Source organism: Cheilinus undulatus, linkage group 2 (assembly GCF_018320785.1).
Source record: "Cheilinus undulatus linkage group 2, ASM1832078v1, whole genome shotgun sequence".
Classification (NCBI taxonomy): domain Eukaryota; kingdom Metazoa; phylum Chordata; class Actinopteri; order Labriformes; family Labridae; genus Cheilinus; species Cheilinus undulatus.
The window spans coordinates 8459962-8477152 of record NC_054866.1 but is presented as its reverse complement, the minus strand read 5'-3'; the positions used below and the strand labels follow the sequence as shown (position 1 = coordinate 8477152).

Here is a 17191-nt window from a genome sequence, read left to right as displayed (position 1 = left end):
GGTGAAATGGTATTAGAAAGTGGCAAAATGGGCTAAAAGTGGCACAAATGAATGTTACAAATTGTGAAATGTGGTTATGATTGCAAAAATTAGTGTAAAAAGTGGTAAAAAGGGGTTAATAATGGCAAAAATGTGTAGACAGAGGCAATAATAGGCCGAGAGTGGTGAAAAATGGTTAAAATGTGGCAGAAATGGGATGAAAAGGTGGTGAATTGGGATTATAAGGTGGCAAAAATGGGTGAAAAGAGGGAAAAATAGGATCTAGGGCCAAGAATTGGCAAAAAAAGGATGAAATGGGATTTAAAAGTAACAGAAATGGGTGAAAAGTGGCAAAAATGATCAGAAAACAATGGTGGAAAGGGGTTACAGGTAGCAAAAATGGGCATATCAAATAGTAAAATGCAGTTATAATTGCAAAAATGAGCACTAAAAAGTGGTAAAAAATATTATTAGCAGCAAAAGTGAGTCAAAAAAGGCAGCAGTAGACAGAAATTGTTAAAAAGTTGCTTAAACATGGCAGAAATTGGATGGGAAGATTAAGTGGGTAGGAAAGTTGCATAAGTGGGTTAAAAGTGGCAAAAACTGATAAGAAAATGGTGATGAAATTGAATTTCAAAAGTAACAAATGGCTTAAAAGTGTCAAAAACTGGCAGGAAAAGGGTGAAAAGGAGTTACAAGCAACAAAAAATGTTTTTTAAAGTGGTAAAATGGTGACCAACAAACAAACAAATAGTGAACTTGATTAAAACTGCAAAAATAAGTGCATAAAGTGGTGAAATGGCTTAATGGACGAAAAGTGTCAAATAACAGTGGCCAAAAAGGTTTGAAAAAGTGGTTAAAAGGATTAAAAAGTGGCACAACTAATAATTTGAACCTCAAAGCCCAATAAAAGTTTGACATACTTTTCTGCTACAAGGAATCATGCACCAATACTACTGATCCAACATACATGCACTATCAATAAATTACAGCTGGGAGGGCACATTGTCTGAGTTTGTAAGGGGCCCAGACACTTCGGTGGTTAGGCCTGGTAGTGGGGTTACTATGTATTGCATTTCTTTAATGGTGTAGGTCAGCCTATGTCAGAGCAGCAATCAAAATAGTATTCTGTCCATATGTACATAATATGTCCCATATTCATGGAGGCTGCCAAATTAACACAAACCTGGAAGTTTGAACGTTACTCACAGACATTAAGTGAGTTTACACTTTATAAAGTATGATTTAAGGTCCTGTATCTCTTGTCAGATATGCAATACACGTTGCATGGAGTATTGACAATATGTATGAGAAAAATACATTTGAATCAACGATAACATTTTATACAAAAGCGGTTGTTTTCCCTTATGTTCCTTGACACACAGTTTTCAGTTTTACTCAGCTTTGAAATTTTAACATTTTTAAGTTTTCAAAGGCAGAGATTCGAACAGTAACGTCCTTATCGGACGATCAAGTGACAAGAATACAACATGCTTCGATCATAAGTCCACTTATTTATTTCAGAATAAATCCAAACTCGCATTCTATGATTAATAGTTCAAAAACGTTCCGTTCCGTTTAAAAAAAAAAAGCAAACAGTTTACAGGAGTGAGATGATCTGCACATTTTCCAATGTAAGATAGTTATCATTACAGTGCAATAAATATTGTGTATAGGCCTATTTTCATCATAGTCCAAATTAATTTATACAAGTCAATTTTAAATACAGTTGACATAAATTACTGAATTAGCAGATATTTTTCTAAACTACTCAAATTAGTGTATTCCATGATACAATCAAACATAGTAAGGCATACCCTTGTTCAATCTTTAACATTCAAAAATGTTTCCTTCATCATATTTATTCTCAGTAATCAATAATGATAAATGGTAAATAATACCACACAAGTAAGAGTTCATGTTTCCCTTACAAAGAGGCTCTTTGTTTATAATATAACAGGAAAAAAGGCATTTTGGTCACGTTTAAGAAGTTAAACCACTATTCTCTCACACATGAGTTTCAAACAATAGTTTCTTTGAAAGAGTTATGTCAAGTTCTAACAGGCTGTCTGAATGTCAAAAATATAACCCAAAGCCCTTAAAGATGAAAAGTCCTGAAATAATTCAAGTTTTCTCATTTTAAACTCCTCTCCTTTCTGAAAATGCAGCAAATATCTTATGTACAGTGATATGCAACAGCACCAAGGTCAAAAAAAGGCCTCTGGTATGCCACTGAGGGGGTAGTGACATGTGCCTTAAATTTGGTTTCACTGGCATATATATATATTTTTTATATATATATTGGCATTACTTCAGCGGCATGTGCCATGGCTGGTGACATGCTGAGCCAAGTACCGCACATCACATACACCATCTTCCACCACTATGGTGTATATGCCAAATAACATCAGTGTTTTATCTCACTTCTACAACTAAACAACAACTGAAGATACTGTACCACGTGATAAAGAGGATATTTTGCAAAGGGAAAAATGAATATGGTCTGCCTTGGGATTTTGGCTTGATCTTGGTTGAGTTTTGAAATCCACTTGTCTTGGTTTAGGACATTTATATTTTAGGGATGTAAACATAAACATTGTATTGACAATGTCAGAGCAACATAGTGATGTCACGACATTAATTAGGAATAGATTATATTATTCGCATGATAGTGGTATCAAGGTTGGAAAGTAACTTTTACCTACCTGCTACTTTCAATGGTAGAAAAAAAAACCTACCGGCTACTCACATTTTTTACCAGCCACTTTATTTATTAGTTATATAACATAGTATATAGGATATTGTTTCTCAATCAAAATGAGTAGATTAAGAAGGAGTTAGTGCACCAATGATCCATACTGTTGCTGTTTTTTAAAAACGCGTTTTTGACTATTGTTTGTCCTGTGCTTATCCGTGCAAACGTTCGCTGCATGTAAATTAACACAGCCTCTCCTGCATTTTGAGTGCAAGACTTAAAAGAACTGAATCGTTTGTACACAATTCCTGCAATCACGCTGGAGTTCAGGCCTTGTTAAACTAACACGAACTTAAGGCAAGCGAATCATTGGCTTAATGAAACCTTTAACAGGTTGATGATAAAGTGTTGATAGCAATGGATAAGCAATTCATTCTTCGTCAAGGACGTTTCCATGATTCAGAGTTAGATTGCACTCTGTTGTTCTGACTAGTTAAGGAAGCTCAGATAACTGTTAGCAAGGATATGTTTGCAATAAACTTCCTGGTATCATCAGCAAAGATACTTTTATGAAATCTCAAGAGATACCAAACACACTTTAAAGACCCTTTGAATTGAAAATAAATTTGTGTTTAGGTTTTTTGTATGATAGGCCACTGTTATGAACCCCCAGGTAAAATGTCATTCAGTTAAAACATCTCAAAGTTCATTAAATTAAACTTCAAAATCATGAATAAGGAGCCAGTACATTCTGCTCCAGAATAGTGTGGGCGTGTCAGATTTAAAAAATGCTACATTCTGAATGGAGGAAAGCGTGTTACTAGCCTGTCCCTTGACCTTACAGTGACCTGTATCACAGTGCAGTTACCTGGCTCTGTGCCAGAGAAGAGACAAAGTCAGTGTCTTATTCTCTTTCTTATCATGCTTTTAAAGACCATAGACCACTGTGGCTGATAGATTTGGCAAATTTACCTCACAATGATCAAAAACAGCATTATCTGACTGCTAACTTTAAATAAAGGCAGTGAAATCAAATAAGAAAAGACTGTACTGACATGAACTGCTTGGTGATTTTATATCATTGTAGCTTTAGGGGGCAGGGTACCTCCCCATTGTAGGCCGGTGACATCACCAGCCCACATATTTGCCCCGCCCAAATCAAACCAAGCCAGGAAACAGGTGTTAAAATTTCTAATTGTCTAAATCCAAAATTCAGTCACATGTAGATCTCAGTGTTTTCAACATATCTAGTGTGTTAAGACACAAATTTTGGATTTCACTTTACAGGGTCTTTAAATACCCATGAAAACCAGATAAACGAAAATGTATATATTTATTGTGCTTATTTGTATAGAACCCTAGTTGCTGAACTTTTCTAGGAAGGTATTATTTTGAGGGTCCTCTCGGCAGAATTTTTCACAAGTAGGACACTTAACAAGAATTATAAACTAGTATTAAAAATCCCCTCCCCCTTTTTTGCTCTACTGTAGTGTTTTCCTACTTTTTATTGCAAATACACTCTCTTTCTGAACCTTTAGTCCCCTTATTTAACATAATTAATGATGGACTTGACTGAAGTTCATTTAAAGTATTAAGTAGTCTTTTATCATATTTACTCTAGGTTAGGTTGGGTTTGTTAATTTGCTGATTAAGATTTGACGTCACTATGAGAAGTGTGGCAACTTCCTGCACTTTTTAACAAACTGTTTGCCTGATGAAGGCCTAGTACAAATATGCTGCAAGTAAAAACACCTTTGTTGCAAGTATGACAGTATGCAGGAGTTTCTTTGAATTGTTTGTTGGATATATTCATTTGGTGAGATCACAGCACTGCACTTATGTTGTCAACAAAGACAGTAAAATGTATGTGTAGTAAAACAATGGCATCTTTTAAAATATGCACCACTGTGGTGGTAGATGGTACTGGTGTAACAGATGAATCGTACATGGTGCTTCCCCCTTGTGGCGTGCCATCAGCAGTAATAGCATGTCTGCCAGTGAAATGGTTTATGCCACTTACCCCTCAGTGGCGTTCCATGTGACATTTTTGATCTCTTAGTCACTCATATGTGAACCAAAAAGAAGGGTTCAGATCCAAGGCTGTCAGCCATGATTAAATATTGGTATGACATATTAAATTTATAGCAATAAATCAGGTGGTTTTGCAAAAAGATTTTGAGGACAACTGCAAGATTATGATAAAGGAATAATGACACTTTTTGTTTTCTGATGTCTTGATGTTTTCGAGTAGTCTGATGAGGGAAGCTCTTCTGCGGCTGACCAACCATGGCCTTTTAAACAGGACAAAAGTGAGATATGGCTTTAAGGGCACAAAGAATTAGCATAGGTCTAGCCACAGCTGGGCTCTACAGCATCAAGCACTGTTTTTTCTTTTCCAACGCCCTTTAATGAGCCTGAAATTCAATGGAGAGCTTAAGCTAGAAGAAGAACAGCATACTCTTTGAAGAAATCAAGGCATCTCTATACAGAGATGGAGCCTTCCCTAAAGTTGGTTTTCCCTATGAGAACATTGAGAAGTACTGCCTTGCCCTCTTGGCTTTCCTTTTGAGCTTGTGTGATGATGTCACTGAGCTTGTCCTCGTCTTCACGTCCAACAAGGTAGCCCTTACCCCCATAACCATCTGCCACGACATGATAGTCTGTGGAAAGACGTCAAAGTCATGATTAGCATGTTATCATACATTAAAACAAATGTGTACGATCAAGAAGTGGGATATAAAAATCAGTGTTTTCATCAGAATGTGCGGCTTCATTTTTCTTTTTGGGAATTGACAAAGATGAGGTACCTGGCACCCACTGGATATTAACCCTAGAGATGGTTGTGTGCAAAAATCCAGTAGATCAGCTGTTTGTAAAACACTTAGACTACCTCATCTGGCAGCAACAATGGCATGCTCAAAGTCACTTAAATCCCATTTCTTCCCTGTTCTGCCGGTATGATCACCAGTAGATTGTCTCGGCCATGTCTATATACCTACATGTATTAGCTGCTGCCATTTAATTGGCTGATTAGATATTTGCATAAATGAGCAGCTGAAGAGGTGTACCTAATCAATGATCAGTGAATGTATATGTATAAGCTATCACAACCTCCATTAAAGAGCCTTTATAGAAGATGTACCTGTAAATGCAAGGCCACATGCAACGTTGCTGCCAAGTATGGGAACCTGCTCTCTGGATATCTGACTCCAACATGCATCATTCCCCACAACAGCTATGACTGGTGTCTAGAGAGAAAAAGAAAATAACATATGATTAAATCAGGGTGGACAGACAGTATATTCTGCAAACGTTATAATAGATTTTACCTTGTGTCTAGTGAATGTATCAAATTCTGCAACACTATATCCCAAGGAACCGTCGCCATAAACAATCCAAACCTGAAAAACACAATAGTAGCAATTAATCATTAGATGATCAGACAAAGGCTGAGCAGGTCCAGCTGCATCATTAGCAATGTTTACTCAGGAGAGGAACTGATAAGATTTTATTGAGATTGATGCCATTATCAATTCTTCTTGATTCAATTCTTTATAGATTCCCTTATCGATTCCTTCCTGTGAATTTTCTTTTTGAAAAGAGTAGATTTTATAGGATTTTACTGTTAACAATTCAAATTTTATTGATTCTCTGAACACTAAACAAGACGTATGCCACCTTCAGTGAGAGACAATGAGGAGCACACTTCAGTTACTGGCTGTAATAAACAGTTATAATAACTAAAAATGTTAAACATCATGTCGGAGAGAAAAACTTGCTGAAATATATAAAAATTCTCTTTTTTATTGGAAATATCTCAGTAAAAACAAACTGCTCCCTGGATCTTCTCACTTCTTGTGCAAAAAGATGTATGCCTGCATGAAATCACTGTTAGACATTACACGTCGCACTGTTGCATCATTTTGAGAATTGAAACCACACTTTCAACCACTTTGGCCTCTTTTTGTGACGCTCCGCCATGACTTCCTCGACTTCTCTGTTCTTGCTCGTTTCGCTGACTACCTCTCTCAAGGCGTTTTCAATGCACAAGGAAGAAAGGCATTGATATGGGAGCTGTTAAGATTGAAGATGTAAATTATGTTGATGATTGAACCAATTGGAACTTGCTCACAACTCGTTTGAAAGACAGGCTTGTGGCTCTGCAGTGACAATGACATATTGTACACATGTGGATAATGGCGAATTTGGTCTATCAAGTCTGCACAACTGTCTTCCATGTTGTTAAGACAACGCTGTCACATCCACATATACTCCCCTAGCAGTCACGTGCATGCTGCTTTTTGCGTCTGGGTCACGTTACTTTGAGCATGTGCATAGCTGATGTGTTAAACCAACATGCATGCATGGCAGCCATCATAAGTATCTCTACACTTAGTAACAGCAAATCCATCTCTGGCCAAAGCTGTGTCTGGATTTAATGAATTACCTCAGAATCAGGTCTGCAGAGTTTGGCCCCAAGCGCAAATCCTCCTCCAACTCCAAGGGTTCCAAAGGCCCCTAGAAGGACAGTGAACAGTTGAAAAAGAGTCACTATGAATGCAATGAAGGATTTACCATCAACACAGTGATTCACCAGACTCTTGATTTTGATGGCCAATTTACAAATTTGCCTACATTTAAAAACCAAAACTCCATTGCAGTTCTTCTTAGATGTCTTACCTGGATCTAGCCAACGCAAAGGTCCTCTTGGTCTCATAATGTAAGCAGCACTGCCAACAAAATCTCCACCATCAGCAACAATGATGCTGTCTTCTGCCATCAGCTCAGCCACACGGTGGAGGACTTTTAAAGGATTCAAATGGTGATCTGTCTTCTCATCAGCTTTAGCCCTGGAGTCAAAAAATGCTTATTTTATTGATAGTAAATCAATTATCATGTCATTAAAGAGGCGTATTTGCATGAACATAAGCTTTCTTTTTTTTTTTTGTAGCTAAAGATGAAAGTCCTCAGGATCTTTTTTAATGAGGGATATTTGTCCACATGAAACTTAAAGTTCACTTTACATGTTGATGCAGGCACAAGAAGTAGGTATCATTGACCATCACCTAGCTCACCTGTTTGCATTTTCTTTGGTTGCATCTCCTGCTTTGAGGCTTTGAGGCCATTCCTCAGGACAGCGATGGCCCTTCAGGCCTTTGGAGAGCCGCAGTAAGAATGAACCAGCATCACCTAAAACAGACCCATGATTACAGTTGACATTTTTTTATATGCAGTTCCCTTACAGAAAAACCTGAGAATAAAAATAGATAGGAGAGAGAGCAGACTTGAGAATGCTAAAACAACACACTGATACACATATATATTGCAAATAAATCCTGTGCTATTACAAATAGTATGGAGTCATTGTCATTTCATTTTGTCTTTAGACAGTACAATCTCACCGCTTAAGTTATTAGTAAATAATTCAAAATGGCACAGTAATCACTGGCGTGGGCTCAAGTATCACAATTTTTGTTGGATTTTCTGTTTTCTGTTTTAGCATGCAGAGATCATTTCCCATTTTCAGAAACCGTGATAAGCACTTCTCTTGATTTCGAGAAACATGATTTTTGCTGGTGCCATTTTGAAGAGAAGTAGCTGCAGAAGGTCTATCTACAATTGAAACATTCATAAGTCACTGAAATGTGAGTTGATTTTCAACCTTTTTGTTCTTTTCAAAAACACCAGAAGTGCGTTCATGATCCAGGATTCTTGATGAAATTAGGATGCAGGTTTTCACATTCAAGTGCTTGATTTTCTATAAGATTATTGTCATTCTTATGGAACAAACTGTAGAGTTTGTATTATAAGGGCCATTATATTAGCATATTGCAACAACTGTCAGTGTGTGGAAGCATATTGCATTCACTTGAGAAGATACAAAAGGTTTGATATTTTTTCTGAATGAATAAGATAATCCAATAATTATGGAATTACAAAAACTTTTTTATGAAAACAAAAGAAATTTACTGGGGCTGTCAGCATTAATGTATTAAGGTCTATAATCACTGCATGAGTTATTATCATTTTTCAATTCAGTGGGCTCTATGCACACATCGCTTCAGCCTTTGGCATACGGCCGCTCTCAAACGTCCAGTCGGGAGACTGAATGCAGAAGAGAATGGTGTATAATGGCAGATTTGTTGGTGTTTGCATGAGTTACCCAAGCTGACTGTTAACGACGAGTTAAATTTAGCTGAAGATGTACATTTCAGCACACAGCAATGATGTCCACAAGTGCTATTAACCCGTTTTTGAAACATCATTTTAGCACTTTGGATGCCATTATGATAAAGAGCAAACACAATCAACAACCGAAACAAACAAACAAAAAACTGATGAATAAACACAGTATAGGATGGGTTAGATTCTGTTTTGTCTTAGCACGTATCGTTTGGTGGAAGTTGTAAAGCAGCCTTATTTTTCCACCAGAAATACGTCATACCCTGCCGTGCATAGAGTCTATTGCCTGATTTATTGTCCCTTTCAGTACATCTTTATTTAACCACTGCAATGTCCCCTACAGCCATAGTACTGCAAAGTAAGTCCACCACTGCTCAATGGACAAGTCCAAAGTCATCTTCATATTGTGTTATCAAACCTTTTCTTATTTTACCTTTTCTTTATTTTGTTCCAAATCCATACCAAGTTCATTTTTATGTAGTTATGTTCATGCCATAACCTTTGATTTACCTGGCTGCAGTTCTTTGATTTCTTTAGAATAAAAAGCAGCTCTGTATCCAAACAGGAAGTCAATCAGTTTAAGACCAAAATGAAACAAAAACGGAGATGTATCACAGTTACCAACACAAATTATGAGATTAATTGCAATTAAAATGTAATGGTTTGACAGCCCTAGAAAAACGCTATTGGCCTACGCTAAGTGACGTATCAAACAAACAGGGCAGCAGCAATCAGAAGGTCTTACCCCTTGACTGATAAGGAACTAAGTTTTGTCTTTACAAGAATTAAATATCATTGGAAGTTAAGATGAATGCAAAACTGCTGATCTATTCAGGTCAGTGATGAACATACTACAGGGCATCAGTTTCCTTGTTGGACCAAGTAAGGTCTCATTGGAAAAAACTGAAGAAACATTACTATGTGGCCAAACATTAGAGCAAAACAAATGATTTTTAATTGTACTCGGCCATGAAAAGCCACAGTGATCTCATTTTTGTCACATTTCAAAATTGCTTTGGGTTGTATGGTAAAAAATAAATATCACAGATCCCAGTATATGTAGTAGTAAGAAACCAGTATACTAGTATTTATCATGTGTACAGGGATTTGAATATTCAGGTTTCTCTGTGTGCATGTAAACACCGTATCCTGAATATGTTAAAACCCAGGATATGGCCCATAGTGAGGATACCTGAGTCTGATAGCAGCTTTGAGACGTACCCTGAATTGCAACAGTTGGTTTCCAGAACATGTCAGAGTTTTTCAGCAGCTGGGTCCTATCCCTGTTGACGGCAATAATCTTACTGCGTCTGTTAAGAACTCTGCCGTAGCTCAGCCGGAAGTCACACACAGTTCCTGCAAACACAACACACAATGTTAGCATTCCTACAGCCTGGGGCTCCATTGTCTTCCTTGAATTCATGGTTACACCATAAACAGTATTTCCACACAGACATCAGAAATGTATTTTATTTAATGTATACAACAAAACTATTAATTCCTTGAAACTTTAAATAAATTATCTAAGCAATGGTTGAATTATTAAACCAACCTTTGACTAAAAGCTGTTATTAAGTTGCTCTATTAGACTCAAACTGCACCACTGTGGGCCTCTTACCTGCTAAGAGCACCAAGTCGGCATCCTTCAGAGCATCTCGCCTGTTCTGTCTAATGTGGATGGGACTGTCTTTACCCAGCATGCCACGAGACATCCCTCCAAGGAAGCAGGGGATGCCCAGGTCCTCCAATGCTTTCCTAAAAAAGAAGGAAATATTTCAGTCCAGAAACTTTCTAAATGGAATATCTTAGAGTTTGTAACTCTGAAATATCTCTAATTAGGAAAAAGCCAAATAGTTAAAACTGCCAGAAAAAGAAGAAAAACAAAACAGGGAAACCAAATCAGCATCAAAAGTAGTCTACCTGATGTCATCGACCGGCGCTGGAGGTAGTGTTGCTTGGCTGCCCAAAAGGATGACCGGTTTCTTGGCTCGACTGACCAGCTCGATACACTTTTGAACCTGATAAAAAGAGATTGAAAAAAAAAAAGAATAATGCTTGAATTTCTGACAATTTTCCCAGTGTTTCCTGCAGGAATTTCATGATCATCAGTTAAGGCGGTAAAATAAATTAAATACAACATAAATCATAAATGAAAATACATGTAAACTAAATAAATGTTAAAACAAAAACATATGTAATAACACAAGTAACATATACACATAATAAATACAAAAACAGGAAAAAACATACTGACCACTCAGTCTGTGTCTCTATACATAAATAAATAAAATGCCCAAAAAATGTCTTTAAAAAAATAAATATGAAAGTTTAACAGGTATTAAAATCAAACTAAATCAACAAAGATGGCCAAGGTACGTTTATCTCTTTTCAAATACAGTCTTATTTTTTTGCAAACAAATTAAACAACCACAGAGTGATCTTACTAAAGATTACATAAAGTAAAAATAAGTAAATTAACTACTGAAATACAGAGAAAGAAATGATCTAAAGCTTTGTCAGGTGGATATTAACCTGTTTTTCTCCCATTTAGAAAATCAGACTAATACTGTAGGTAGCCATGTTTTGCAGCCTGGAGTAGCAGTAGTGTCGCAGTTTGATAATGAAAATGTAACTAATCGTGTACCGTGTCGTACCAAACTGAACCTGACAGCTCGGTGGAAACAACTTAGAGTTACACCAACTCTTTAGACTATGAGCCATCTCACCTGATCATCTGTAGCTTGTGGGATGTCAACAGGAAGTGGAGACACATCTCTGGTCTCCCAGGCTCCAGCAAAAAGATTCATGAGGTGGTTGTTGAGGTACCTTAAAAGAAATCACAACATCATATTATTGCATTTCTGCCATTATTTAAAAGAAGAGAGTGAGAATCATGTAGAGAAAAGGAGTCGAACTGCAAGAAGAAAAAGAGTTGGTTCACAAGTTTTTTACTCCATGCTTTTGGGCTCCTCAAACACAAAATCGATCCTCTTTATTACCTGATTGTCCCCATGTAGCACTCTTTTTGTTTTATTTCTTGTTTGTCACATACAATCAATAGAAAGTACCATGTAAACAGAATAAAATCATGGCATACCATGTGACAATTTTTCCCATAAGGCCTTTGGGGGGGTTCTTAACTCCAAACTCTTTGGAAACAAGGTGGAAGGGATACAGCGTGTCGATGGGGAACTCTATGAAAACAGGACCAGGAGTCCCAGACTGGGCGATGGCGAGAGCTTTCCTGACAGTAGGCACGATCTCCCTGATAGTCCTGACGGAGGCACAGAACTTACAGAGCGGCTTGAAGAGAGACATTTGGTCAATGTCCTGCAATGCTCCTCTGCCCTGCATCGGAAACACAGTTGATGGAGATGTGAGAGATTTAATTAAAGATGGCGTTTAACATATTTAAAAGGCTCTAACGCTCTGTTTGTTAGCAAAGCTGGGCCCAAAATATCTGTTGTAAGTTATAGTGTCTGCATATTCACTGATACTACATTAATGCATTAGTAACTTAAACCATCAAACCTGAAGTAGTGTACCAGCAGCTCCTCCCATAAGCAGCAATGGAGATTCAGCCATCTGAGCATTCTTCACGGCTGTCACTGTGTTGGTGAGGCCTGGACCTGCTGTAACTGCAGCTACACCAACTGTGCCTGATGGGGAGACAATCAAGACAGCAATTAGTTCTCACCTCCTTTAAATGGTGATAAACTTAGTAGACATAACACTGACACAGCTGTATTCAAACTTTTTACAATACAAGGGCCCATCCCTGCCCCGCTACAATATAGTGCTGGACAATTTAGCAATTCTTAATTTCAATCATGATTTTAGCTTCCCAAGACCCTGAAAACAAGATAATCAAGCTTAAATGATAACTGTATCACAAGCCAGGCTGCACGGCGGTGCATTGATTAGCTCTGCTGCTTCATAGCAAGAAGGTGCCTGGTTCACTTCCTGTGCATACATCGGTTCTCTCCAGGTATTCTGGCTTCCTCTCACCCCCAAAGACATACTTGTTAGGTTAATTGGTGGCTCTAAATTGGCCATGAGTGTGAGCGTGCCTGGTTGTTTGTCTGTACATCTCAGCCCTGTGATTGACTGGTGACCAGTCATGGGTGTACCCCACCTTTCGCCCAATGACAGCTGAGATAGACTCCAGCCACCTGCCACGTGTAGCAGTGTAGAAAGCAGATAGATGATGTATCACAAGCCCTGCTGTGGTTTAGCCGTGTTGTAATTAGATCACACCCTGCACTCCCTCCCAGTGTTTGCTTAGCTCCTCCCACCAAAACGGCTCTCGTTTTCATTTAAGTGAAGAGCAGAGAGAGCAACAGCATGTACTCCAGCTAACCACAAAAAATTCAAGAGGTTCCGTCTGCACCATGATGCATCCACGCTGCATTCTCTGGACCATATTGTGGTCTTTCAAGAAAATGTTTGTATTTCCATATACAACTGCCACTCCGCACTGCTCCACTTGGGTATGAATACTTATGTCAATGTGATGTTACAGTTTCATTCTTAATACATTTGCAAAAAGTTGTACATTTTTTTTCTCTCTCTTTGACATGATGGAAGTAATTGTGGTTGGGAGTGTTGCCATAATTAAGTAGCCTTTCTTCAATGTAATCCAGCTGTTGAGTGTTACACTTGTTTTTGAAAAACCTAATCATTTATAGCAGAAAAGCTCTTTAATTACAAAAGATATTGCATTGCATTCACATTTAACTGAGACTGTTGGCCCAAACTGTTGTTATCTATTCTTACTAAAATCAGCACCTGAGAGTCTTGCCACAGCATCAGCAGCAAAGACAGCAGTGGCCTCATGTCTGGTGTCCACAATGCGGATGCCCAACTTCTCACATGCCACCAGGATAGGAGAGATGTGTCCACCAACAAGAGTGAAAACATATTTGACCCCATGGGCACGGAGGACCTCGGCGACGCTCTCACCACCGTGGCGAGGGCTCTTGGTCTCAGTCTAAGGGGAGATAAAAGTAATTTCTGATTATTCACTGAATTTAAAAAAATATGGAATCATGTAGTGCGGGGAAATTAATCAAGTTTCCATTTCAGTTTTAGTTTGGCACAATCATAAAAACAAGCTAATAGAAATTAAATGGTTACTGTACACTCTAGCTGTGTTTCACTTGTGTTGCCTTTCGTTTTCTTTCACATGTGGTAAATTCTTTAGAGTCTACTATTATATTTTGGCCTCAAGAGTACACCATCAATAGCTCAAAAAATGCTGTTAATTTATTTATTATGACATTGTGTATTCTCATTCTTATCTATTATGATATTTCTCTTATTATTCCAAATGTTCAGCATGTTAGAAAATTAAGAGTTCAAGTTTGATCGCTGTGATGCAGAAGTTATAAAATCAATGAGCAACTGTATTTCATTATCATGATCTCACTATAAATCAAAATAAACATGATTATAATATTTGCAATAATCAAGCAGCCCTGCAATGATGTAGACTTAAAAAATGCCCAGTCATACTGCAGAAAAACAACTGGCTATTTCAGTTATTTGCCCCTGAAAAGGTCACATGTGTCACACTATCTCTTCATTCCCGCGTCCTTTCATATTTCACAATAACCGTTTATTGTTCTGCTGAGCAGCAGGGATGAGCCTCAGGGCTTTGTGCAATCCCACTAACAGCCCGGGTGCTGTGATAGCCTTTGTGCCAGAAAACCACACGGCTGGTCAAAGTTTACATGGATAGAGTCGTTCCTACCTTCCACCTGTGACACTCCGCTGCACAAAATACAGGTGAATTTAGAAGGTGAGCACAGGTGGGTGAGGTTAAGGCTTGGTGATATGGACCAAAAAAATCCAATTTTGATATCCTTTTAGCAGAGTTGCAATGAGACATAAATATTTTTAATATTTTTTTCTGTGAAGAAATAACAAATGGTAGCCTCAATAGTAGAATGATGAGCTTTGATATGATTCTAGTAAAAATAAAACCATATTGAAACAGGTTTGATAACGTGGGGAAAAAAAATTCTTACCACCCAATACTGGACAGTTTTTATTTTATATATCAAATCTTGCAGACCAACTTATAAATCGTATGAAAACACTGGCATTTTTTCTGTCTATTTAGGTTGTCAAAAAGCCCTATACTCTGAAAAAACATGTGTTTAAAAAATAATCAAATCTTCATAATTGTATTGATCAGTGGTTTCAGTAGGTGCAGAAACGTCATCATTAGTCATATTTTAATCAAAAGAGAGAGCACAATCAAAACTGCACAGATACATTGACACTGTCAGTTTTTGTCTGTTAAACACTTTTTATTCAAGTATTCCAAACACATTTGAGCAATTTTGACAGTCTGCACGAGTTTGGCTACAATTTTTGATGATTGCAAACAAACACGAAGGAAAACCTAATGACCCTAAGTTAGAGTATTAACTAAAAGAGACAGTGAAAGCATTGTCTAAATTGCACAAATACACAAGTAACCTTGCTCCAAGTCAGTTCAACCAATTTTTTTTTCAAGTATTGCCAACATTAGGACTGGGCAATTTATCAAATTTTAGATTAAATCGCAATATGTCCGACTGCTATTTTCAAATCGCAAAAGGTTTAATATTACTTTGACCTAAAATATGTGTTAAGATACCAGTTTAATTCAGTTTTTGTGCAGCAGAGATATGTCCCACCCATCATGCAATCATTAAAGTGTCATTTTTTTTAGAATAGTTTGCAAAAAAACTACTTTCCTTATTTTTTAAGTTTTTTTCTTATTCAAAATAAGAGTGACATAAAAATGATCATTCCTTTAATGCAACATTAAATATAGAATTTTCAATAGAAGTCAAAATAGTTGCAAATTGGACATTTTTCAAAATTGTTCTGCCCCAGTTAAACTATTTGATATTGTTCAGGTTAAAATAAAGAATGATTTATTGCTTGTGTTGGAGGAAAAGCATTGGATGAGGAACTTAAAAATAATTGCACATTCAATAGCAACCACATTATTGGAATAAATAATCACAATTAGATTATTTTCTTAAAACACTAAGCCTAAGCCAAAATATTTGTGCACTTTTGACAGTCTGCACGAGTTTGGTTGCAATTTTTTGATCAGTAAAAACAAATGTAATTGAAAACTTGAGAACCTTAGTTAATAGTTTAAACCAAGAGAGAACAACGTCTAAATTGCACAAATAGGTTGGCAACAATTGTTACTGGAAAGGATATCCCCGTCAGTTTGCATGGCAAATACTTAAACCACTGCTGCCAATGCATCTGTGCTATCAAGACAGTATGCAGGAGTATGCTATTTTTGATGATTAAAGACAGTAAATTACCAAGTATTATTATCAATAATAATAATAACTTTATTTGTATAGCACCTTTAAAAACAGAGGTTTGCAAAGTGCTTTTGGTCTCGTATTTGTGTTGCTGTGGAATTGAACAGGTATCAGTATCATTTGAGTTATACTAATAACATAAATACTCCTTAATTAAGTTAAATGATAATTGCCCCTTTAAATCAATCATTCCAAACAGATTATCTTGTGGTAAATAAACATATTACTGTTAGTGGTCCTTACTGTAAACTATGGTTCACTGAGCATTAAACCTGCTCCCAAATTTAGATAGACAATAGTGAAACAACAACATTTTCTGACCTTGTATTTCGTTTGAAAATCTTTAGTTTTATCATCAAAACCCAACTGACGTGCATTAGCTTCGACTTTTCAATGCATATGGAGAAAGGAAAACAAAGTGCAGACGCTCTTATCTCCATGTTTAAAATATGACAACCTACCTTATGAAACAACTGGTAGAATAAGCCAAGTTTGTAGGCTGCAAACACCAGTCCAGCCACCATAATACCCGCAGAGCATCCCAGAACGGTGCCGACCACTCCACATGACTCCATCATAGGATGTGAACGTATTTTTTTTTAACAATGAACACTCAACCCGATAATGTGGTTGGAATAAATGTTCAGACCCTCAGTCAACTTGTTCACTCCAGTAGCTCAGCTCGGCTAAGCTAAGATGCAGAGTCGCTGTTACATGCGCTGAAGTCTCATCTCGTAAGTAGCTCTTATTTTCGTGCATTCACTGTGTAATTAAATAAACCAAAGTTACTGTCGAAAGGTTGTAAAGGGCACGGAGACGACTCTTGTCAAGTTCCACTCGGTGTCCCTTCCGCAGTTGCTGTGCCGACACAGGAACATCAGGACGATTATTTACAAGTCAAGCTAGCTAGAAGGACATGTAGAACTTCCGCTACTCTTCAAAATAAAGTCAAACATACAAAGCGCGCGCAGTTTAACTCTTATTTATTCACTGT

The 17191-nt window shown here is 37.3% G+C and overlaps 1 protein-coding gene across 1 annotated transcript; it reads right to left on the bottom strand.

Moving 5' to 3' along the window:
* Window positions 1-1490: 1490 nt before the first annotated feature.
* Window positions 1491-17059, bottom strand: ilvbl (ilvB (bacterial acetolactate synthase)-like). Its single transcript, XM_041811834.1, has 14 exons — window positions 16659-17059; window positions 13646-13847; window positions 12389-12516; window positions 11955-12205; window positions 11584-11683; window positions 10778-10875; window positions 10476-10612; window positions 10079-10213; window positions 7750-7864; window positions 7355-7524; window positions 7122-7192; window positions 6004-6075; window positions 5817-5922; window positions 1491-5334 (listed from the first exon to the last, which is right to left on the bottom strand). Exons 1-14 carry the CDS (start codon window positions 16773-16775, stop codon window positions 5156-5158), a joined length of 1881 nt encoding a protein of 626 aa, XP_041667768.1. The 5' UTR covers window positions 16776-17059; the 3' UTR covers window positions 1491-5155.
* Window positions 17060-17191: the final 132 nt, after the last annotated feature.